The 24,708-nt window shown below is 39.4% G+C and overlaps 1 protein-coding gene across 1 annotated transcript in view; it reads right to left on the reverse strand.

Moving 5' to 3' along the window:
- Positions 1–10,245: 10,245 nt before the first annotated feature.
- LOC116880666 (spermatogenesis- and oogenesis-specific basic helix-loop-helix-containing protein 2-like) overlaps positions 10,246–24,708 on the reverse strand; it is a 50,919-nt gene continuing 36,456 nt past the window's right edge. The window contains exons 7-11 of the mRNA XM_032879945.1: positions 19,139–19,286; positions 18,898–18,989; positions 17,644–17,765; positions 12,475–12,731; positions 10,246–11,027 (exon numbers count right to left, since the gene is read on the reverse strand). Of these exons, the coding sequence (XP_032735836.1) occupies positions 11,007–11,027; positions 12,475–12,731; positions 17,644–17,765; positions 18,898–18,989; positions 19,139–19,286 (640 nt within the window). The 3' untranslated portion in view covers positions 10,246–11,006. The remainder of the gene's footprint in view (positions 11,028–12,474; positions 12,732–17,643; positions 17,766–18,897; positions 18,990–19,138; positions 19,287–24,708) is intronic.

The raw sequence follows: 24,708 nt of genomic DNA on the forward strand, positions 1-24,708 counted from the left end.
CTCTACACTGGGCATGGAGCCTGTTTAGAATTCTCTTTCCCTCTCTTTCTGCCCCTACACCCCACCCCCTCACACATATGCATGAGCGCGCATATATATATATATATATATATATATATATATATATATATATATTTAGTACAGCTGACATACAATGTTAAGTTAGATTCAGGTGTACAACAGAGGCTTTCAGTAAGTTCACCCATTATGTTGTGCCTTCATTATCTTCACTTTCTTGTATACTCCACTGACTCTCTAGACCCTCTGTTCTCTGTCAAAAGTGCTTACTGAGACCCCAATTATATCTCTGCCTATTGAACACCATCCTCCAGGCAGCTGAATCTGCCTGGAGGAAAAAACCACCCAAACATGGGCTGACTGGTCTCCCTTCGGTTCATGACCACATGCTTCAAGGGAAGGCACAGCAACCCTATGCTGCCAAAGTTCATTCACACTCCCATTCTCCTCAAAAGTGATGTCAAACATCCTCATCTCTTCTTCAGCCTTTCAAAGCTCCCACCATCACATCTATCTTCTCTCCTGCACCTGGGCCCATGTATGTTGCCTTCCCTCCTACCACCACCCATAGGACACCCTTGCTCTTGTCTCCAAAATCCTCTGGCTTACTCAAAGAAGTTGCCCAGCATTACCTCACCTCTCTGCATTATAAATATGTCCTTCCTCACAGGATAATATCTATCAGCATATAGACATGCAGAAATTTCTTCTGCTAACCACACATACCTCCCAGCAACTACCCCATTTCCCAACCCTCCTTCATGGCAAAACTCCATTTACATCTGCCTATTCTTGATGCCTCTACATCTTTCCCCATTCTCTCTTGGACCCCTCCCATCAGATGTGTATCTTCACTCGGCCATCCAAACCACTATTTTTAATAATACATCCTGGCACTCATACTGAGTATTCTAACTGCATCTCTGCACTTCTGCTCTGGGTCCCCAGTCTGTGCTCTGCCCAGCCGTCACACTGGCCCTTTCAAAATGTACCTCAGATCACGTGCCTCCTTGCTCCATCTTAGACTGGCTTCCATCTGTTAAGAAACCACAGGCCTGTGAGGATCTACATCATTCTCTTCTCTCCATTAGAGCCTCACTGTCCTCACTGCTCCTCCTTAAATAGAGCCCCCCAAGAGCCTTCGTAGTCCTTGTGCCTCTAACCTGGAATGCTCTCTTCCCAGATCACTAAAACGGCTTGCTATAGGACTTTAGTCAAATTTCTTCCAAATGCCAACTTTTCAACTTCCCTCCCCCGACCTGCTTATCTAAAATAGCATCCCAACTGTCCCTATCCCCACATTCTCTCTTCCTTAAGGTATTTATCACAGCTCATGACTAGCAGCCATGGCATTTTATATTTATTTATTTCAGGTATCCCCCCTTAGAAATTAAGCTCCTTAAAGTTACAGAGTTTGCTATAACAGTGCCTGTTATGTGGAGGGTTAGTAATAAGTATTTCTTGGCTGAATATATCACACAGATATATTTTCATAACCATGCAAAGAAATAATTATGTTGTTTATTGTAATAGTTTTTAAAAATTTTTAAAAATGAAGAAAAAATAAATCTCTGTCATTGGGAAACGAGTTAAATACATTTTGAGATATTCTTAAAATAGAACACAAAGTCAGCTATTTAAAAGAATGAAGTCTTCACATACCGGTATGGAAAATGTCTGTAAACAAGTAGGGGAAAAAAAATGAATGTAGAATATTATACGATTCTAATTTTGTAAGAAATCTAAATGTCTCTCCATATGCATAATTCACATGTTTTTGGGTGCATAAAAGAAAATCTAGATGGAAACATACCAATCTGTTAAGAGTGGTTACCTCCAGAGAGAGCAGGATTTCAGGGGAAGAAATAGATTTTTACTCTATGTTATACAATTTTGTTTCAATTTTATAAACCCATGCTACTTTTATAAAACAAATTAAAATCTTTGAAAAGATCAAAAAGCTACAAATGATTAGTGTTGGTTGATGTCTGTGGGTCTAAATAAGCCTGTGTGGCTCAATGGGTTAAAGACTCTGCCTTCCGCTCGGGTCATGATCTCAGGGTCCTGAGATGGAGCCCTGCATCAGGTTCTCTGCTCAGTGGGGGAGCCTGCTTCCCCTCTCTCTGCCTTCCTCTCTGCCTGCTTGTGATCTCGCTCTCTGTCAAATAAATAAATAAAATCTTAAAAAAAAAAAAAAGAAAGAAAAGAAAAGCAAGAAAGTAGAAATTATGCTGGGAAACGACCAGTGGTATGCTGCATGCTTTCAGCAAACAAGGGGCAGAGAGCAAAGCTTGCGTAAAAAGGAGTAAGAAAATATAACGAGCCATTTGTTTTCTTTATTGAGCCCCTACTATGGGAAAGGTACTATTCTCAATGACATGTGTACATTTTCTCTAACCTTCAGAACAAACTTGCAAGTTAGGTATTAGCTCTACAGATGAGAAAAACAATGTTTCAGAGAACCTAAGTCCTCATGAGCCCTAAATAAAGACCAGAAGCAATGGAGCTGGGATTCCGATGTGCCATGCCGCCTCTCACATAAATGAGCCCCTAAAGCTGGCATATTATGGTTTGGAAGAGAAACCCTGGACCTGGAGATTAATAACCCAGGAGTAGGGCCCCTAGCAACCCTAGAATCATGTGGAGAATCCAAACTGCCTATTCCCTTCCTGCTACAAAAATGCTTCAGCCTGACTCCAGTGGGAGGTGTGGGGAGTGGTGGGCGATGGGGAAGAGGGCCTCACCTGTGAGTGTTCTGCCCCTCTGGCTAGTCACAGAGGAAGGAAGGCAGCTTTGGAGAGAGACCCTCACTGTCCTACAAAGCTGGAAGAGTGGCATAAAATGATATTGAGAACTGTGATTCTTCTTCCTCCTGTGTAGGACATGTTCTGGTGAGCAGAGACGCTGTAGGAATGAAGCAAAAATTCTCTTGCAGCAAAATAATTGCCACTACTACTTAGGGAGGCTCTACTGCATCCCAGGAACTTTACAAACATTATTTTCAGTCCTCAGAACCTGATCAACTAAGTGAATATTATTGCTTCCATTTTACAGAAGAGGAAACAGGAGCAACTAAGTAAATGATTAGCTCAATTTTATGCCGCTAATAAGTAGTGGACCTAGGCTTCCATCAAGCCTCTCTGACCTCTAACCTCAAGTTTCTTTCAAGCCACTCAGCCACTCTGGGAGGCTTAGGGGCTCAAGTGTAAGGCAGTCACCCAGAGGTGAAGAGAGCAAGAGCATGAGACATTGATGATGAAGAGGTGAGGGCCAGGGAAATGTAAAAGAGCAAGTCGTATTCGGGACATACTGTTGGAAGCCTGGACTGGCCCTAGAAAGAACACAATCACCAACAGCTTTGCCTTGCCTTTAAGAGGTAGCAGAATATCCATGTGTAGACAGTGAAAAATCATTTTCAGCTGGAAGACTGCTGTGACTAGCCTGGCTTTGCCAATGGGATCTCATTAGTATTCCTGAGCTTCCATTAGCATTTGAAGGAAATACCCAAATGACACAAAGCCAATTCTAGGAGCTGAGATTTAATTTTTTTTTTTAATTTTTATTTATTTATTTGACAGACAGAGATCACAAGTAGACAGAGAGGCAGGCAGAGAGAGAGGAGGAAGCAGGCTCCCCGCCGAGCAGAGAGCCCGATGTGGGGCTCGATCTCAGGACTCTGGGATCATGACCTGAGCCGAAGGCAGAGGCTTTAACCCACTGAGCCACCCAGGCGCCCCGAGATTTAATATTTTCAACTCAATTTCTCTAATGCAGTTAACCTGGTTAGGTACCCTTTTTTTGCAAACTGTTGTGAGCCTCAACAACCAAACCATTCATGCAAGCACCTTCAAGTTCATCTTCCCCAAACAAGGCCAGAGGCCTTGCCTCCTTGTAGCATGATTTTACATCATTTGCTGCAGAGCTAGAGAACTGGGAGTATTTTTCCCAGCCTTATCTGGACCAGAGCCAAGGTTGTAAGTACAAATCCTTCAACATGATCTCCCTGTAACTGCCCCTTGGGCTGACACAACCCCGCCCTGAGAGCAGCATTTTATTGCATCCTTTGTTGTAGGTTTTCCATTTTAGGGAGAATTGATAGCGATACTAAGTACAAACACATTCTCTGCCAGTCAGGTTCTGTGGCGAAGTTTTTAAAAAGGACCTGGGAAGTCTTGTGGCCAGTAATAATATTTACATTGAAACTCAGCTCTTGCTACAGAGGGTGAGGGCAATGATGGTCAAGAAAGGAATTCCCTTCCCCATATACAATGCTTCTCACATGACAAGAAACAAGGGAGTATTTTGAGATTAGAGCAAATCCTGCAGTCCTTTCTCAGTTACTTAAGATTGGGATTAACTCTTTAAAGAGGCTTTTTTAATGCCACGATAATACGCTCATATTCAAATTTTCCAAACACTATTTTTTACTTCTAAAGAAAAAGAAATAACTTAATTGATATCTCCCCCATTACGTCTTCCTTTGACTCTAACAAAAGCTTAAAGACATTTTGGTCCAGGTCTGGACCCACTAACCCTATAAAAGAATTGAACATCCTTTTACGCTGGAAAAAAGTTCTGGAGTCTTTTTAGCAAGACATTTAAAATCGTTATTTTACCAATAGATGTCATAAAAGGGTAGGTCTACAGCACTCCACGAGGAGATAAAAACCAGTGCTTCAATTATATTGGCCTTCTTTTTTTATTATAGTAAATAAAATAAAAAAGTATTTTAAAAAACATAATTACCTATAGGGAAGTGAATCCTGTGGGTTTTTCATCCCTTAATACTTTATAAACAAGAGGTTTAAGAGTATTAGAATACTACAACATGAGAAAGGCAGTATAAGACCAAAGCAGTGGGTTGGGGAGAGGGGGAGGAATCAATGTTTATTCTCATTTCTGTGCAACTGCCCTGACATATACATGGCTATGGAAAAATTTTCTCCTTTCCAGTAGTTTCTAGTTCAAAACTGAGATCAACCTCAGGTCTATGGGGGAAAAGAACTGAGAAAGACTTTTCACAGTGCTTGTGGTACTGAGAGCTGTTGTTGGGGTTTAAAAGAGGCATGGGCTCTCATAAGGCCGAAGCCTGGGTGGCTCAGTTGTTAAGCATCTGCCTTAAGCTCAGGTCATGACCCTAGGATCCTGGGATCCAGCCCCGCATCAGGCTTCCTGTTCAGTGGGAAGCCTGCTTCTCCCTCTCCTTTTGTTCCCTCTCTCTCTCTCTGTGTCAAATAAATAAATAAAATCTTTAAAAAAAAAAAAAAAAAGGCCCAAGCCCTAGAATTTTTAAAGATTGAGGCTATTATTTTGAGAGATACTGGAAAACAGCCTGAGTGAGACAGGATGGAAGGAGACAGAATTCAGTGGTTGAAAAAACGCTCTCCTTCCAACATTCTCACATAGCCTTAAGACTATGTGGGGAAGAAATAAGCGGAAAGGAATATCTGTTTGCAGAGACTTCTTAGGAAATACGGTTTAGCAGAGTTTTCAGAACAAGTTTATCTGTGCATTTTTGAAGTCTGTTTCCCTGAAGTTTCTCCCAGCAGTGGTCAAGCCCACCTAGTTTGTAATCTGACTTCTAGAAATCTTTGCTTCCAGCAAAATACGAAAAATCTTTTTTTCTGGAGTCTCATGAGTAAAATTTAGCAGCATAAATGATACTAAGTAATGTGATATGTGTATGTTTTCCTGCTTTTTGTTTTCAGAAAGAACATTACTCTGGGATGTAAAAAGAACCTTGAAACATACAGAGATAAGAGGTTTTGCTGTCTTCCGTGGGAGTGTCATATTTCCATGGTGATGAAACAAGCTCTTGATACCGGATTAACCAAGGTGATCCCTGGGCTTCCTGCTTCCTTATTCCATGTAACAGGGATACTGGCAGAAGGAAAAGGGGAAAACCAATGGTGTGCCCAAGAACTGCACAGAAAATGAACAGATTCTGGCCTCAAAATTTGTTATGACATGTCAATATCAAGGATTCAAAGAAATGACATATTTTCCAATGTTCATTATTTTGCAAAAGTAGCGTTCGGCTTTTAACAATATCTTTAGAGTAATTTTATAGAATGTGAAAGTAATTTTATAAATGTACCTTCATGTAAGCAGTTTCCACTGCCATCAATACAAACCAAAGGGAGCAAAACCCTACTTTATTATTCTATTTTAGGTTTTCACTCTTCTTAGTTATACTTACTCAAAACTCTCTGGCTCTGCTCTAGAACCTTTAAGTTTTCTCACTACTATACTCCGGGCCTGAAATGGTTTTACCTAAATTATCCTTCTGACTCACCAAAGCAGTTTCTGAAACTCACCTCCTCGGCAAAACATTTCTCAGTCAACTAGTGTGGAAGTGATTATCCTCTTGGTGCCGACCTGCCTGTTTTAGGAGAGCAACGCTCCTTGTGTTTCACCTCCCGACACCAGCCCTTAACATACACGTGATTAGCAGATTATAAATCTAACAGTGGCTCCCAGAGCTGGCTGCCTATCAGAGTCATCTATGCAGGGTACTAGGCCCCATTCTAGAAATACAGAATCAGAATTTCTGGGATAGGAGTCCTGATATGTATAGTTTTCATAAATCTACGAGTGCTTATGATGCACTGCCAGGTTGGGAAGTCAGTGATGTATAGCTTTACTGTCTATTCTGTTTTTGTGTCCTCTCTGGGTATCTGCATCCATTTATATGAATTCAGGTTTCGGGGGGTTGTTTTGAGAGAGAGACAGAGAGAGAGTGTGTACATAAGTGGGGGAGGGAGGGGAAGAGGCAGATGGAGAGAAAGAATCCCAAGCAGGCTCCACATCCAGCACAGAGCCCAACACAGGGCTTGATCTTACCACCCTGAGATGATGACCTGAACTGAAATCAAAAGTTGGATGCTTAAACAACTGAGCCACCCAGGCGCCCCTATGTGCATTGGGTTTTTAAGTAGAATAATCAGATACCCACAACACATCTGGCTGTGTTAAAATGTGGATTCCCCAGCATCAGCCCAGCCAAGTCTACCGATTTGTCCCTGTGGAATATGGGCTAGGAATCTGTATTTTAACATGCTGCTCCTATCCAAAGTGATTTCCCTATATGGGAGTCACACCAGAATTCCTACGGAGACGAGACAAGGCCCTTCCTGAGGCAAGCCAGATGGGAAAGGAACAGGGTACACTGATGTCCACTTGAGCAGCTCATTGCTACTTTGTCAGACTAGAAATAGACCCAGTATTGCCTAAATTATGAATTTTTCAGAACTCAGAGATTCAGAGAAACTTCTCACAATTCAAAAAACAACCAGTAAACAGTAAACAGCTGCCACTGGCAAGTTGTGCCCTCTGCCTTTGAGGGTTTTACCAGAGCATCTCAAATCTCTGGAAACTTACAATGTCATGAAACAGTATGGGCCTGCCCAAGTGACTCCTTATGGTGAATTATAATAGAATTTGTAGGGTTAGAAGGTCCTTATGAGTCACCCAGGCCAATCCCACCATTTAATGTTTGTATCCCCAACTTTAGTATTCCCCCTATCCCAGGGTGATGATTCCCCAAACCTTCTCTCATCCAGATGTCCCGCCTGTGCTACACAAATCTGAATGCCTCTTGGCTCCCTGCATTAGGATATCCAACACACAGCACATCCCCACATAGAGCTGTCGTCTTCCAAATGCTCTTTCCTTGTGTTCCCTCAGCGGTCATCGGTACTACTTGCCCAGCTACCAAACCCAGAAATGTAGGTGTTAGCCTTATTTCTTCACAGACCCCATCACGGATCATCTACAAGTCTTCCTAACTCTGCCCCCTTAACATTCCTCGGATTTGTCTACTTCTCTTCATCCCCACTGCCAATGACTTATTTCTGGCCATCTCTTTCCCGAATTACTAAATAGCTACCCCGCTCCCTCAATTGGTTTTAGCCCCCTTCAACTCATTTTGCCTTTAATTCATGGAAGCCAGGACAGTGATTCTAAAAGGAAAATCTGATTATGTGAATACCGTGACAGTAGTGAGCACCATGATAAGTTCAGTCAAAGCAGTATCACATGGCTCTTGGCTGTCTCTCTGCTCCGTTCTTTCTCCATCTCACATCTGAACTCCATGAACAGCCCTGTGGGATTTCCTTTACTCCTCCATTTGTGCAATGCAATCCTTTCCTTGGTACCTTTGCAAAAGCCGTTCTCACTGTCTGAAAACTCATCTCCCTCACTTATCCCCACATCTCCGCCTTCTGGCTTAGCTATGTCTGCTGGTTCTTAAAATCTCAGCTTAATCGTTATGACCACAGTTATCACCACCAGGAATTGGATGCTTTGTATGTGCCAGGGTGCTGTTTTAGGGGCTTGTACACGTATCTCATTTAACCTTCACAGCAACATTAGGAGGCAAGTACTTCAGAGAGGAGGACAGCTTAAATGTCACTATCCTCAAAAGCCTCCCATGAGTCCCCTGAATGAATATGTGATGCTAATATACCCAGTAGTACCTTATATTTTCCCCTGTCAGAACACCCACCAAACTCCACCGTAATTCTGTTCTACCTGTCTCTCCCAACAAACTCCAAGCTCCTGGATATAGAAGGTAAAAAAGACTATGCTTGGGGTGCCTGGGTGGCTCAGTGGGTTAAGCCGCTGCCTTCGGCTCAGGTCATGATCTCAGAGTCCTGGGATCGAATCCCGCATCGGGCTCTGTGCTCAGCAGGGAGCCTGCTTCCCTCTCTCTCTCTTTCTCTCTGCCTGCCTCTCCATCTACTTGTGATCTCTCTCTGTCAAATAAATAAATAAAATCTTTAAATAAATAAATAAATAAATAAATAAAAATTTAAAAAAAAAAAAAAGACTATGCTTCAAGTATAGTTATGTTCCCAGCATTTAGGACAATGCCTCTCAAATAAATAGTCTCTGAACAAATTAATAAATGACTGAATAATTCTTGAGTTATTCAACATTTGAGTGTTCTCCTTTAAACATACAACAGTTGTGCTTATAAACATTACCAATTACTGTCATTTCTGTCATTGGGAGACCACCTAACTCATATATTAGTAAGAGGGAAAGAAAATAGGTGTAAACAGACTGATAAACTATTAATGAAAACATCAACTTTCATTCTCCCACCTGTCTTGACTTCAAATGGATTCCTAAGCGCTTGACTATGTCTCTTGCTTTCCTTTCTCATAATCATTACTCAAGCTTAGATCCTTATACCTTTTGGCTCCACATCTAAGCACCTGTGCAGCCATCCATCTGTCCAGCAAGACAGCTGACACTGAGGATACAGAAGTGAGTGAAACTAAGTCCTTCTCCTCAAGACAAAGTCTAATAATTTCCCTCGACCACAGGAAGGGCTCAATAAATGTTCAAACAGGGACAGTGTCTTCTGTATCACCGGTGTGAAACCTGAAAGCTGTCACTTTTTCTAGGCAAACTCCTTGCACCTTTTTCATTGTAAAAATAACACTGCAACTGTCTCATGACCAGCCAAGTTGATTCTACAAAAGGAAAATCCTGCCTTTTTTTTTTTTTTTTTAAATAGGCTAAGGCTTAACTAACTCTTCCTCCTTGGCTGAGAGTTGAACTTACTTTGGAGAACATAATTTTGAAACAAATTTGGACACTTGCATGAAGTTCAGGATAATGGGAAGCAGCACTGGAAAAAACAGAGCTTTAACAATGGATCTAGTAGCCTTGCTCTTCATGTTGAAAGGAAAGGGAGACTAAGAGCAGCAAGGAGGCAGGACATACGGCTTTCACTCTTCAAGTCTTCTGCTGAGTTCCCAGCCACAGACTGTCTCTCATAATCCACATGTACACCTAGGGAAATCCCAATGCAAAGTACAAGTCCCAGTAACAAGATCAGTTGTGAACACAGGAAGTAATCTTGAGAGCCCAAAATACCTCAACAGGTTCTTTTATGATATCAAAGCAATTACTCCTAAAAGCAAGTGGGTCGACCACACATTTGTAATAATAAGCGTACAATCTTAGTTGGAAACTTTTAGTTCCTTTATAAAGTTGTCAGACATCTACAGGTTCCATCATCATGGCATCTTCAAAGAAAAGTTGTACAATTTAACATAAAAATTAGGCTATGCCTAAAGGAATTTTTAAACTTTTCAAAAATCTTACTTACTTTTCAAAAAGTAAAATTAAAGTCCCTACACTGTATTACTAAAAGAGGGAACACATATTTACTAAACAAAACAAAGATTATTATTTTCAGGGTCAAAACTGAGTATTTTCTTTAACAATAAAACTTAAATTGTGCATAAGAACATTTCAGTGAAATGTAAAACAAATATTTTTCTCCCCTTATTTTCAGCGGTCTTTTCTAATGTCAGTAGGGAGGAAGAGATGAAAAACAAAGAAAAGCCTGTTAGGCTGTAACTGAAGATCCAGGAAGGAAAATCTACCTATTAGCTATCATTTCACTCACGGAATTGTGAAATACAGAAACAAACACGTCAATTTACTCATTAGGAGTCAAGTGAGGAGGTAAACACTTCTCTCAAACTATCTTAGTTTGGATGGTGAATAACAAAGGGAGCTCTCTAAAATGTCAAATCTAGAAAGATACCACCTAGAAATGTGCGACAGTAATTCACAGTGATACTAAAAATAAGAATCAGGTTGCAACATCTATACTTGGTGATGCCAGAGTATCAAAGCACCTCCCTAATCTTCTCATTTTATCAAGTGGATCATAAATTGTGGCATCTTTTTGGAGGAAAAAAAAAAGTCTAGGTCACCAGGCCATTTGTTCTTGTAGTGCTCTGGCTGGGGAGATCCAAGCACATATGAAGATCAGTGAAAGCGGGTGGTTAGCACTTTTGCTATCTGTCTGCAGAAGCTTTTAGCACATTTATCAGAAGCCTTACAGTGCTTTTGATATTAGGTCTCTGGGTGTAGCTTTCAAGATCTTTCTTTGTTCCGTTCTTCCTGTATGGTCAAACTGCACCCAACAGGTGGTCTAGAGTGTGAATTTCAAACATGTGCTATTAATATGCCCAAAACTGCTGCTGCAAAGGGGAAAGAAAACCACATTAATTGAATCTCAGCCTGTTCCGACTCATAATATCACAAATATAGTTTGTACGTCTTAAAGCCATACAAAATGATTTATAAAACCATGTGAAAACTTCAGGTGAAAAAAAACAATAAAATAGGTGCTATTTATTGTTATTAAGAGTAATTATTGTTTTACAACAATTCTCCAACAAAAACTACATACAGAAGTATAGGTCAACGATAACAACAACAACAAAAAAGTTACAATCTCCTTTTCATTTACCCTGGTTTTCCCGTTGGTATACTGATGTTCGCTAGCAACAGTATTACATATGTAGATAACTCATAGTTTAAAATTCCTTTGTAATTATTTTTAAAATATTTTTCTCATTCATGTTTTCTGGGAAGGTCATTATTATCCCATTTTATAGATGTTGTATGGAAAATAATAACAGCACCTACCTCAATGGGTCACATCAGGAATTCATTAGAAGATCTGCATAAGCACACAGGGTGTTTGGCACATTTCTTATTGCGTGCTCAAAGCATGTCAGCTATTATCAATATGCAAAATATTAGCAACTCTATTAAGGTTATCAGAAGTCCATTTAAAATGGGCCAATCTGGTTTGGGTCTTCTTCTAGAACAGGACAGTTCTTCCAAAAAATAAAGATACCACTGCTTATATAACTCACTAGAATTTAAATAAAAACTTGAAACATTAAAAAAAAAAAAAGACATCCCTGTTTATATATACTGATCTGTCTTTCTAAAACGCTATTGCCCTCCTCACTCCCAACTCCTGACCACTCTACTGGGCTAATTCTTTTTCTTTGGATCTTGGCTGAGATAGTATTTCTTCTAGATTATATTATATATGTGCTAGGGTGCTCCTCCTACATGCCCCAGTGCAGATCACGATGACTAGCTTCTACATCTACTTCCCTGTGACACTAAGGCAGGGATCCCACCTATGTATCCACTTCATTCTTGGTGCTTAGTACAATGCTAGAACAGAGGGGATGCTCCATAAATATCTGTGGTAGGAGATCTGAAATCAGACCAGTGGGTGTTGGAAGATCAGATTTTCACTGGGCCTGACTGCTGCCAGATGAAGAGATAAAACAGCAGTGGGGGGTGGGGGGCAGGTGAGGGGGAGGCAGGTGAGGCTGAATGAGATGTGATATCCTAGAAGAAGAGGGGTTAAAGGCAAGGGCTCTAGAGGAAATCAGGTCCCATCTGGGCACCTAAATTCACACCAGCAGTGCCCCATCCAGATGCACGGATTCTGGATATCTAGACACCAGCCCTGCAGCCTGGGAATGAGAGCCGGGATGAAGCACACCTGGTCCTGGTCTAAGACTTCTGGGCAGAGTGTGAACAACACAGTGCAAGCCAGGGGCTCCTGATGACTGGAATGAAAGAATCCAATCTGCCCGAAGACCCCAGTGGACTTACCAGACAGTTGGGATGTGTGGTGCACGTCTGGCCCAGCACAGCATTGCAATGCTGAGGAAGAAACTTGGAGACTCTGGGCACAGCTGATGGAAAATGAACTGAAATGTTCTGATTTGTTACAGCAGCTGCATCATAGGAAGGGATGACTTTAGAATAGTATCTGACAGCATGGAAGGAATTAAGGGAGAGGGCTTTGCTGGGAATTCGAGTTTTATACACATCACCAATTGCATTCTCTGAAGTGGAGCTGGACTGACCTTTAATAAAAAAGAAAACAAATATCCATCAGTGTTCAAAACTCTGTAACTTGGAATTACTGTATTTGAAATAAATTGTCTTCTATTTCATTTCCTCATGTTACAAACTTACACTACTCTTACACGCCAATGTTGATGGAAAAACACAGTGAAATTTTTAGTAGTAGCAGTTAGCACAAAACACATACTATAAATCAGCATTAGTGTGTCATCAGAAGACAGACTTTCAAGGAGCATGAGATCTCTGTGCCTGTGTGTGGGTGTGTACGCACGTACCTCTGTGTGGGTGTGGCTTTCATCATAATCAAAATCATGACCATCCCTATCATCCCTACGAAGCAAGGAAGAATGTTCCAAAGTAGAACTCTATTCAGTAACAAAGTTTGGTCGATTTTCTATCAATGAAGTGGGTTGTATAATTCTATGTCTATATTCTGCATAGTAACTAGAAGGCAGAAAAAGATTTTAAAATATATCCTGAATGTTAGCAATGTAATCTGAAGCAACATTGGGAATACCTGTTTATTTTCTATCGGACATTGATAATAATGAAAGTAAAGAAATTTTATGTCCACTTTGCATACAAATGTATCTAGAATGTTTGTGAAAGGTCATTTCAGCAAATATGGACAGAGATGTATAGAAAGGACAGGTAAAGGTAGCCTAGTAAAGTCTAAACACTGAGCTGGGTGCTAGTGCTTCTGTGTTACAAAGCCAGATGTGAGCAGACACCTGGTGACCTGCGGTGTTCATGTCACTTATCCGGCCTTCAATTTACTGACCTAGCTGGTGACAGTGATATTGGAGGACTTAACTGATCTCAACAGTTCCAGTGCTCTTTCAAAAACAAGTTGGCAAACTGCATTATGAGCTACAAATGAGCTCACATTCTTGAACTCATTCATTACACATGTCCTGGAATCCAGCCCAAGAAAAAGTCCAAAATTAGAAAAAAAATCTGTGTAAGGGGAAATATTTCCTTTCATAGTATATGTAGAATCACTCTCCCCATAAAATTACAAATACTAAATGTAGCAATTGGAGGGTGGCTGAGATTTTTTTAGAAATTATTTGATAAAACATTAAAACCATTAAAATGGTGGTAAGGGCTGTATAAGAAAAAATTAAAGTATATATGACACAGTGTTTTTTTTTAACAATTTTTTTTGTTAGATTTTATTTATTTATTTGACAGATAGAGATCACAAGTAGGCAGAGAGGCAGGCAGAGAGAGAGAAGAGGAAGCAGGTTCCCACGGAGCAGAGAGCCCGATGTGGGGCTCCAGGACCCTAAGATCATGACATGAGCTGAAGGCAGAAGTTTTAACCCAGCGAGCCACCCAGGCACCCCTATATGACACAGTGTTAAGTAAAAGAAGGCAACAAAATTGGGTGTCCAATATGAGTACGACTGTAGAAAAATATACATAGAAAAAGACTTGAAGGGAATACATTAAAAATGAACAGTGATTATTTTAGCTGGGCTCGTGAAGGACTAATAATGCTTTCCAAATGGAAAACTGTATATAAGTAAAATTAAAATGGGGTGGGGGGAGTCTGACTCAATGACTTTCGAGGTCTTCCCCAGCCTGAACAAGTCTATGATCCTAGTATCTGTGTCTCTTCCCAGGAGCAGCTGCTTTAGGTGATGAAAACCAAGAGATGCTGGGGCACAGAGAGGCCAGAACCTACCACCGGGAAAACAGTGTTTCAGACTTTCTGCAGAATATAAATAGTGAGAACACAGATGTAAGCATTGCACGTCCAAGAAGTAACACTGACAGACATATGCCTGTGGCCTGGCCTTTTTCTGATTTAATCTGTGCTGATTTGATCATTCTGGGTGATATTCAGCCACAAATACTTGAAGTAGATTAACCATGCCTCATGGCTAACATTTTTTGCTTCTTCTCCACTCTGCCCCAAGTCAGAAGGGTCTAAATAGACTAATAAAACACCCTGAATCTTATCTGATTTTTATTTTTTTTTAAAGATTTTATTTATTTATTTGACAGAGAGAGACACAGTGAGAGAGGGAACACAGCATGGGGAGTGGGAGAGGGAGAAGCAAGTTTCCTGCTGAGCAGGCAGCCCAATTCGGGACTTGATGCCAGGACCCTGGGATCATGACCTGAGCTGAAGGCAGCCACTTAAGGACTGAGCCACCAGGGGCCCCCTATCTGATTTTTAGAACAAGGAGAACTATGTTCTATTTTTGGCCTCTTTCTCCTTTTTAGTCACCATTCCTAGTAACATCACTTGTTCCTGTGGCGTTTACTATGTCTACATGTCGTGCCCTCTACCACATTATTTCAAATACTATAGGAATCATATTGTGCTTTTGTGACTCTCTCTGTTACCAATGTGCCAGCTCCATAAGAACAAAAATGCATCTTGTTTGTCCTTGTGCCTCCACCTTTCAAGCAGGTACACTTGAGCTGAGAACTAAGGGATGAACAGGGAGTTTCCCAGGTAGAGTATGAAAAGGACATCCTTTTCATACTCTATGGAAGGTGCTGAGGCAAGTGAGAAGAATCCCTTCAAGGAAGTCCGCAAAAGAGTGACCTCAGACTTGGGCACTGAAAAGATAGGTCACGGTGTCCTGTCATCTAGCATCCAACATGAAGGTTAGGATCTCAGTGCCTTGCTGGTTTCTGAAAAGTAACCGTCAGGAATAGAAAAGTCACAAACTGGTAGCTGTGTTCTTTTACTCCGGCTCTGCTTTTTTCCATCTTATTTCTACAAGTACATGGGCATGCCTAGACTTTATAACCCAAATAACAAAATGCCTCACAGTGGGTAAATATTTGTTTCAGAAGAAATACTCATCTGATGAAGGTTTCTTGAGTACCAGCTGCAGGCTGGTCAGTGTTCTAGGTACTAGAAATACAGCAAAATGGGTGCCTGGGTGGCTCAGTGGGTTAAGATCAGGTCATGATCTCAGGATCCTGGGATCGAGCCCCACATCAGTCTCTCTGCTCAGTGGGGAGCCTGCTTCTCCCTCTCCCTACCTCTCTGCCTACTTGTGATCTCTCTCTCTGTCAAATAAATAGATAAAAATTAAAAAAAAAAAAAAGAAAGAAATACAGCAATGAACAAAAGAAGCAAAAACAATTCCCTGCCTTCATGGAGTTGATATCTCTTCTTAGGGAGAAGACAGGCTACGAGAACAAATCCAAATAAAGAATATTAGCAGGAAATAAGTGCTATGAAAAAAATATAGTAGCGAAAGTGGATAATCAGTCGCATGCGTTATATGATGCTGGAAAGTACGCAGTTTTGATTGAGCAGTTGAGACTCACTGAGAAGGTGACATTTAAGCAATTTAAGCAAAGATGTGAAGGAGGAAAAAGGTTGATATGTTAAATGCTCAGTACATAGTTAGTACTCAATTAGTGTGAGTACTTCCCTTTCCTTTAGATTCTATTCATGTAGTAAAGTCACCAATGTGCTTCTCATCTATCAGAAAGACGAGCTTTTTACTGGACAGTCACATGCAAAAGAAGGAAACTGGATGCCTATCTTATACCACACACAAAAATTAATTAAAATACATTAAGGACTTAAACATAAAACCTGAAACCATAAAACTCCTAGAAAAAAATAGTGGGTAAGCTCCTTGATGTTAGTCTTGGAAATGATATTGGCAAGTCATATATATGAAAAGGGGTTAATATCCAAAATATATGAAGAACTACTATAAGTCAATAGCAAAGAAACAAACTGATTCAAACATGGGCAGAGGATCGAAATGGGCATTTTTCCTAAGAAGACATACAAATGGCCAATGGGTACGTGAAAAGATGCCCAACATCATTAATCACCAGAGAAATAATAAATCAAAACCACAAGATATTACCTCACACCCATTAGAATGGCTATCATCAAAAAGAGAAGAAATAATCAGTGTTGGGGAGGACACGTACTTGTGCCTCTTGGTGGGAATGTAAATTGATACAGCAACTATGGAAAACAGTATGGAGGTTCCTCAAAAAAATTAAAATAATGCTACTATATGATCCAATAATCCTATCTCTGGGTATTTATCCAAAGAAAATGAAAATACTAACTCAAAAAGATATAGGCATCTCTATGTTCATTGCAGCATTACTAACAAGAGCCAGAAACAACCTAAGTATCCATTGGTGGATAAATGGATAAAGAAAATATGATAGATATAGATATATAAATACATGCACATAAAAAAGAATGAAATCTTGCCATTTATGATAATATAAGTGGACCTTGAGGGCATTATGCTTTGTGAAATCAGTCAGACAGAGAAAGACAAATACTGTATCTCATTTATATATAGAATCTCAAAAAACAAACAAACATATAAATATTGAGCTCATAGATACAGAGAACAGACTGGTGGCTGGGGGGCTGGATGAAATGGCGGAAACCAGTCAAAAGGTATAAAACTTCCAGTTACAGAATACAACAGTCATGGTGATAGGGTGTACAGCATGGTGATTATAATTAATAATGTTATGCTGCATATTTGCTAAGAGACTAGATATTAAAAGTTATAAGAAAAAATATTGAAATCTTGTTGACAGATGTTAAGCTGACTTACTGTGGTGATCATTTCGCAAGGTGTATACATAACAAATCATGTTGTATACCTGAAGCTAATATAATGTTATATGTCAATTATTCCCCAATAAAAAGAAGATGAGCTTTCTGGGAATGATGGTCAATTTTAAGTCCTATTTCTGAAATAACACCATAAAAATGCCTGTGGCTATCTTTTGTACTTCAAGCAGGTATACCAGAAGGACTCATGGTGTAATCGTCTAGTGACACTCCTTTCCCTGGCTACAGCAATGAATGCAGAGGTGTGCAAGGGTGCCCAGGACACCACATAAGCCAAGGATACTACAACCACAGGGGTTTCAGGGGGAGCTCACCTCTCATAGTTTCATCCAAGGAGCTCCCTGAGGCAGGAACAGAGTACACATTCAAGCACTTATTAGTCAGGAATCTGATCCCTCTCACAGGTGAATAAGTGCTTGTCAACACACCATTTTCCCTTAAAAGGACAGGAAAAAAAAGCCAAAAAACACCTTACACAATTCTCAAGGAAGACTACATGAACACTGCTGAGTTCAATTGTTCTATCATTCGTGTTCTAAATAACACAGAGCCTACACTATGAATAATTTTGGCATAAGAACAAATGGTTGGACAGGTACATGATGATAGTTTAGGATGTGGAGGAATGATTTGCTTTACAGTTTTCGTTTGTTTATATATTCTAATAAATTAATATAAGAAAGCATTCATTTGGCATGTCACATTTTGTACTAGCAAATTCTTTAAAAACTCCCAACTGGGGACGCCTGGGTGGCTCAGTTGGTTAAGCAGCTGCCTTCGGCTCAGGTCATGATCCCAGCGTCCTGGGATCGAGTCCCACATCAGGCCCCTTGCTCGGCGGAGAGCCTGCTTCTCTCTCTGCCTCTGCCTGCCATTCTGTCTGCCTGTGCTCGCTCTCTCTCCCTCTCTCTCTGACAAATAAATTAAAAAAAAAAAATCTTAAAAAAAAACAAAAAAAACCTCCCAACTGAACTAGGTCCAGACGGCTTCAGGGCCCATGACCTCCTATGACAGGAATGCTAGAATGCATCCTGCCTCTGTCCGTCTGCCAGGCATGACCATCACTACTGATAAAGCCTTATTTTAAGATCTTGAGAATTAACAAGAAAAGAAATAAGAGTGAGTCAAATGATGAAAGGATCATGGGACTGAGAATATTACATATTTTATCATTGTGACTAAATGACACACAACGGCAATGGGAAAAGTTCACTGATTTTTTTTTTTTTTTTTTCTTGAGAGACAGAGTGCAGACATGTGGGGAGGTACCTGGGCAGTGGAAGAAGGGCAGAGGGAGAGGGAAAGAATCTTAAGCACATTCCACGCCCAGCATGGGGTCCCACACTGGGCTTGATCTCATAACCCTGAGATGATGACCTGAGCTGAAATCAAGAGTTGGACGTTTAACTGATTGAGCCACCCAGGAGCCCCGAGTTCACGGATTCATAATAAATACTTGAGTTTTCGTTATGGGAGGGGGGGTTCAGTGCCTGTGTACAATACTTCTAATGTTCGCATCTGAGGAAACTAACAAGCCAACTTCCAATTCACAAGAGCCCTCATTGTACCTTTGTGCCGTGATCGTGCCTGGAAGGGATAGCTGGATGGACATCTGCTGCTTCTTACAAAACCTCCTATTGCTCTGAAGTATGTCCGTAATCTGAGAGGGAAAGAAAGTGCGCGATCTATTTAGACACAGGTATTTTTTCATATACACAAACACATATACATTTCCAATTATAAGAAATAAAACTGTGGCTTTAAAGCACTGTGTGTGAGGATAAAATTCAAGGGCTTGGAGTCAAATACCTGGCCCATAATGGCTGGGGGGATTTTCTCCCGGATGTACTTCACATAATCAACTGTTGCCTCAAGAATCGAAGCCGAGTCATTCTTTCTTCCCTTTACATACGGCAACAGAGTACGCAGCTGCTCACAGCAATACTTGATTCGTTCTCTGAGCAGAGAATTGTAGTAAATAAGGAAAAATCAGTCTCATTTTCTACCTTGTACACAAGGATAAACAAGCCTTCCTCCTGGGTGTGTTTACAGAGGAACTGCCTCCCTCCCCATCTAGTCTCTGTTTCACAGAAAGGCTGTGTCCCCATAAGACAGCAGCCTCTGGGGCCCCTGGAACCACAGCTTCCTGGGGCATCTGCCTGCACTGCTGCCAAGTACCGTGTCTGTGCTGACGGTCGCCCCCGTTCCCTTGCCCCAGGCCTGCTGCACTGTGTGGGATGACCCGGTGCAGGGCACCCTCCTGCAGAGGAGGGAGTGGCATGCTCTGCATCAGTGCTTTTGTGATTCACACTAGAAGCCTAGCGGACAAAGACAAGTCTGGAGATACTCATGTCACTGTGACCTGGACCACATTCCCAACAGCAGATCAACTAGCATCTTGTAATTGCATGTGCATTACATGTAATTCTGTGTTCTGAGCCAAAGAAAAATCAGAAAGCTGCTTTCTTCACATGAGGTAAGTAGGAAAGGAACAAATAAACCAGTATGCAAATGAGAACATCATTCAGGCTGGTATCCGCCTGATAAACTAAGTCTTTCATAGTTCTGAAGGGAAATGCACTGAAAATGTAAATCTAAGGCTTTGATCTAAGACTTCGGTAGATCACTTAACCAAAGATGTGTTCACTTAACCAACATTATTAATACCTGTTTTTTTCTAAATTGCACCCTGACATATACAGGGTCAAGTGGTGGCTCTGTCAATAACCAGCGGGAATTTTTGGCAAGTCACTAAAACTTCTGAACTTCAAAATGGCAATCAATCAATCCTTTTAAAAAACCCAATTTGGGGAACCTGGGTAGCTCAGTCAGTTAAGCATCCAATTCTTGATTTCAATTGGGGTCATGGTCTCAGGGTTGTGGGACCAGCTCTGCATTGGGCTCCATGCTCCACAGGGAGTCTGCTAGGGGTCCTCTCTCTTCCTCTACCTCTCCCATTTGCATGGGTGTGCACATGCTCTCTCTGTCTCTCTAAAAAAAACTAATCTAAAAAAATTTCAATTTGATTGTGTAAACCTGGCAATTCACAGACCTGTACCCCTGAGGCTAATAATACATTATATGTTAATAAAAAAATTAAAAATTATAATAAATAAATAAATAAACCTGATCAGCTACCATAAGGGGAAAAAATTCAATTTGATACATAGCCTGTGAATAACTCAAATATTCTAGGTCAGTGGTGTTTTAATTGGGCTTTGAGCAGCTTTGAGGGTTCTACAGAGGTGTCTCAGGGACTAGTCTAGGAAAAATGGCAACAATTTGACAATGTGTATGAAGGGCTTTGAAATTTTCATACCCTTTGACATGGTACTTGCACTTATAAGGACCTAAAGCACAGAATAAACTTTTTGCAAAATGTGCAAAATGATATCCATCATAGCAGTATATTAGTAAGATAGAAAAAAACAACATAAACACACAAAATAGAAGGATACATAGGTAAGCTGTAGTATACTAACAGTTGAATATTATCTGGCAGTGGAAATGAAAAACTGTAAGTCTTATTAGGGGAAAAACAGAATATTTTATAGGATACAAGCATAAAATATAAGGCAGTATATAAAATATGAACATAGACATTAAATAAAGTAAAAATAAAGCATAGAAAAAGACTTGAAAGTGATACCATCAAGTAATAGTTATTTCTGGATGGCTGGGTTATGGAAAATATTATTATTTCCTTTTATTTTTTATATTTCCCAAATATTTGTGCTGGTTGCAAGTCACTTTTTTACTAAAAAAATCATAGTAGATATTTTTTCCAATGTTCATTAGGAAAATGTTCAAACACACAGAAAGACTGAAAGAATTTAGGATTTTAATTCTTAAAAATTGAAAGAAGAATTTGTGTAGAGAACATGTATGTATTGCACCTACCTAGAATCTATAATGAACCCAGATTGTCCTTGCTTTGTCATGTATGACTCATTCCACTGGCCACATAGCAATCCATTGTATTATACTGAAGCATTCCAAAGTAAATTGTAAACTTAAGGCACTAACGTCTTAAACATATCGTTAGTTAGATTTATTTTCAAATAAAAGTTACATGAAATACACAAGTCTTCAGGGTACCATTCTGTAAGTTTTGACAACTGCACAAAACTATGTAACAAAAACCCTAATTACCATTATCACAACTCCAGAAAGCTCCTTATGCCCCTTCCCAATCTTATCTTTCAAAAGGGGTAATAACAGTTTCTGATATTTTCCATCCCCCATGAGTTTCCCTTATCTTTGTACTTCATATAAATCAAAGCTTACAGCATGTGCCATTTTTTTTACAACTTTTTTTTTTTTTTTTTTTAAAGATTTCATTCATTTACTTGACAGACAGAGATCACAAGTAGGCAGAGTCAGGCAAAGAGAGAGGAAGGGAAGCAGGCACCCCACCAAGCAAAGAGCCTGATGTGGGGCTCGATCCCAGGACTCTGGGATCATGAGCCGAGCAGAAGGCAGAGGCCCTAACCCACTGAGCCACCTAGGTGCCCCTATGTACGATTTCTTTCACTAAGCATGATAATTTTGAGATTTGTCCATGTGGCTGTTTGTTATCAGGGGTCTGTTTCTTTTTATTGAGCAGTAGTATTCCATAATATAAATACCCACAGCTTATTATCCATTCTCTTACTGATAAACACTTCAGCTGTTTCCAGGTTTTGGTCATTTATATAGAAAACTGCTAGATCATTCTGTACATCTTTTGTGAATGTATGTTTTTATTTCTCTGGGAACAAATGTAGGAATAGAATTAATAGCTTAATTTTTTAAATCTATAAGAAACTGGCAGAACTCTTCCCAAAATAGTACTATTGTACACTCCCATCATCAGTGTATGAGGGGTCCTGTTGTTCCAAAACCTTGACAACATTTAATATTGTCAGTAGTTTTAATTTTAGCATTTTGGCCTTTCCAAGGAGTACATGGTAGTACCTTGTGCTTTAATTTGCATTTCTGTGACAAAAAATTATGTTGAGCATTCTTTTTTTTTTTTTTGGTGCTTATTTGGGCCCTTGTATATTTCCCTTTTTGCAATGTCTGTTCAAGTATTTTATCCCTATTTTAACTGGATTGCATCTTTTTGGTCTTGCGCTTTAGGAGTTCTGTTTTCTCTGTAATACCAGAATTCTGTCAGCATACTTGTTTTGCAAATATTTTCTCCCAGTCTATGGTTTGCCTATTTTCTTAGTAGTGTGTTTAGATAGCAAAAGTTTTATATTTTGATGAGTCTAATTCATCTATCTACTCTTTCTTTTATCATTATTGCTTTCTATGTTTAAGGAACAGCTGCCCCCCTCAGCTTGTGAAGATATTTTCCTACACTTTCTTCTAGAACTTTCCTGTCCAATACAGTCCATTAAACTGGTTTATACAGACAAATATAGACATTAGTTAAATAAATATAAACTAGCTAAAATTAAATAAAATTTAAAATTAACTTTGTTACAATAGACACATTTCAAATACCCAACAACTACATATGACTAGCAACTACTTCAGTGGACAATGACAGATACAGGACAGTCCTAACATTGCAGAAGTTCTATTAAACTGCTGTTTTAGAAGCTTTATCGTTTTAGCTTTATAGTATAGATCTGTCTATGCTCCATCTTGAATTAATTTTTATATGGTATGAGTAAGGGGTCAAGGTTCATTGTTTTTCCATTTGGATATCCAGATATTCCAACACCATTTATAGAAAAGACTTTCATTTCCCAATAAGTTTGTTCTGGTGATTTACTGAAAATCAAATGAACACAAATGTGTGGATCCAATATTGGGATATTATATTCCATTGATCTTTTGGTCAACCTTTATGACAGTGACATGATGGTTACTGTAGCTGTATATTGTCTTAAAGTCAGTTTCTTCCAGTTTTACTTTACTTTTTCAAGACTCTTTTATTCTAAGTCCTTTTATATTCTAGGTCTTTTTCATTTTTTTTTTCGTTTTTAATCAGATTACCAATTTTTACAAAAAAAATCCTACTGGAATTATGATTTATATTTGAATAAAGTTGTATTTCAATTTGGTAAGAACTAACATCTTAACAATAATGATTCTTCCAATTTGTAGTTATGGTATAATGCATGACTTAGGCTTTCCTTAGTTTCTCATGGCAATATTCTGAGTGATCAATGTATAATCCTTTGTGTCTTTTGCATGTTTTCCCCTAAGTATTATAAGGCTTTTTTACTCTTTTATAAATGTAATTATTTTTAATTTTAATTTTTTAAAATATTTTATTTATTTATTTATTTGAGAGAGAGAGAGAGAATGCAAGTGGGGGGAGGAGCAGTAGGGATAGCAGGGGGAAAGAATCTCAAGCAGACTTCCTGCTGAGCAAGGAGCCCAGTGCAGGGCTCAATCTCATGACCCTGAGATCATGACCTGAGTCAAAACCAAGAGTCAGACACTTAACCAACTGAGCCACCCAGGTGCCCCTAATTTTCATTTTCTAATTGTTTGTTGCTTATATATAAAAATACAATTAATTTCTGTACATTATGTCCTGTAACCTTGCTATATTAATCGTTTGGTTCTAGAAGTTGTTTTGTGGGTGTCTTAGGACTTCACACACGAACAATGCTATCTATAAAAAATTTGGTTTCTTTCTAATCTGTATTTTTTTTTTCTTACTATGGATTTAATTTATTTTACTTTTTCTAGCTCCTTAAAATGGACTCTTAGGTCATTGATTTTTAAACCTTTTGTCTTTTCTAATATAAGCATTTAAAGCCATAGTGTTTTTCCATAAGCTTTGCTTTAGCTGCATCTTGCACATTTTGAAATATTCTCTTCCTACCACCATTCAGTTTGCAATATTTTCTAATTTTTTTTGTGTGATAGTTTTCTTTTACCCATGGATTATTTAGGAGTACATTTTTAACTTTCAAATATTTGAGATTTTCCTTTATATCTAATTCTTACTGATTTTTAACTTAACTTCATTGTGGTCAGCAAATATACTCCTGAATTCAACACTTCTAAATGTATCAAAACATATTATATCCCCCAGCATACGCTTCATCTAAGTGAATGTACCATATGCCTTTGAAAATAATGTGTATTCTGCTGCAGTTGCTGTATGCAATGTTCTATAAATATCTCCTAGATCAAGGTGATTAAAAGTGTTCACAGCTTCTAAATCTTACTGATTTTTGTGTCCCGCTCTTGTATCAATTGCTGAGAGAGGGATGTAAAATCTCCAATAATGCTTACTGATATTTCTATCTTTAATGCTGTGAACTATTGTTTCAATTACATAGTCACACACTATTTGTGACTGTTACATCATTCTAATAAGCTGATTGTTTCATCATTACGAAAAGCTGCCCTTTACTTCAAGTAATACT

This window comes from Lontra canadensis, unplaced genomic scaffold (assembly GCF_010015895.1).
Source record: "Lontra canadensis isolate GAN:19392208 unplaced genomic scaffold, GSC_riverotter_1.0 scaffold67, whole genome shotgun sequence".
NCBI lineage: Eukaryota > Metazoa > Chordata > Mammalia > Carnivora > Mustelidae > Lontra > Lontra canadensis.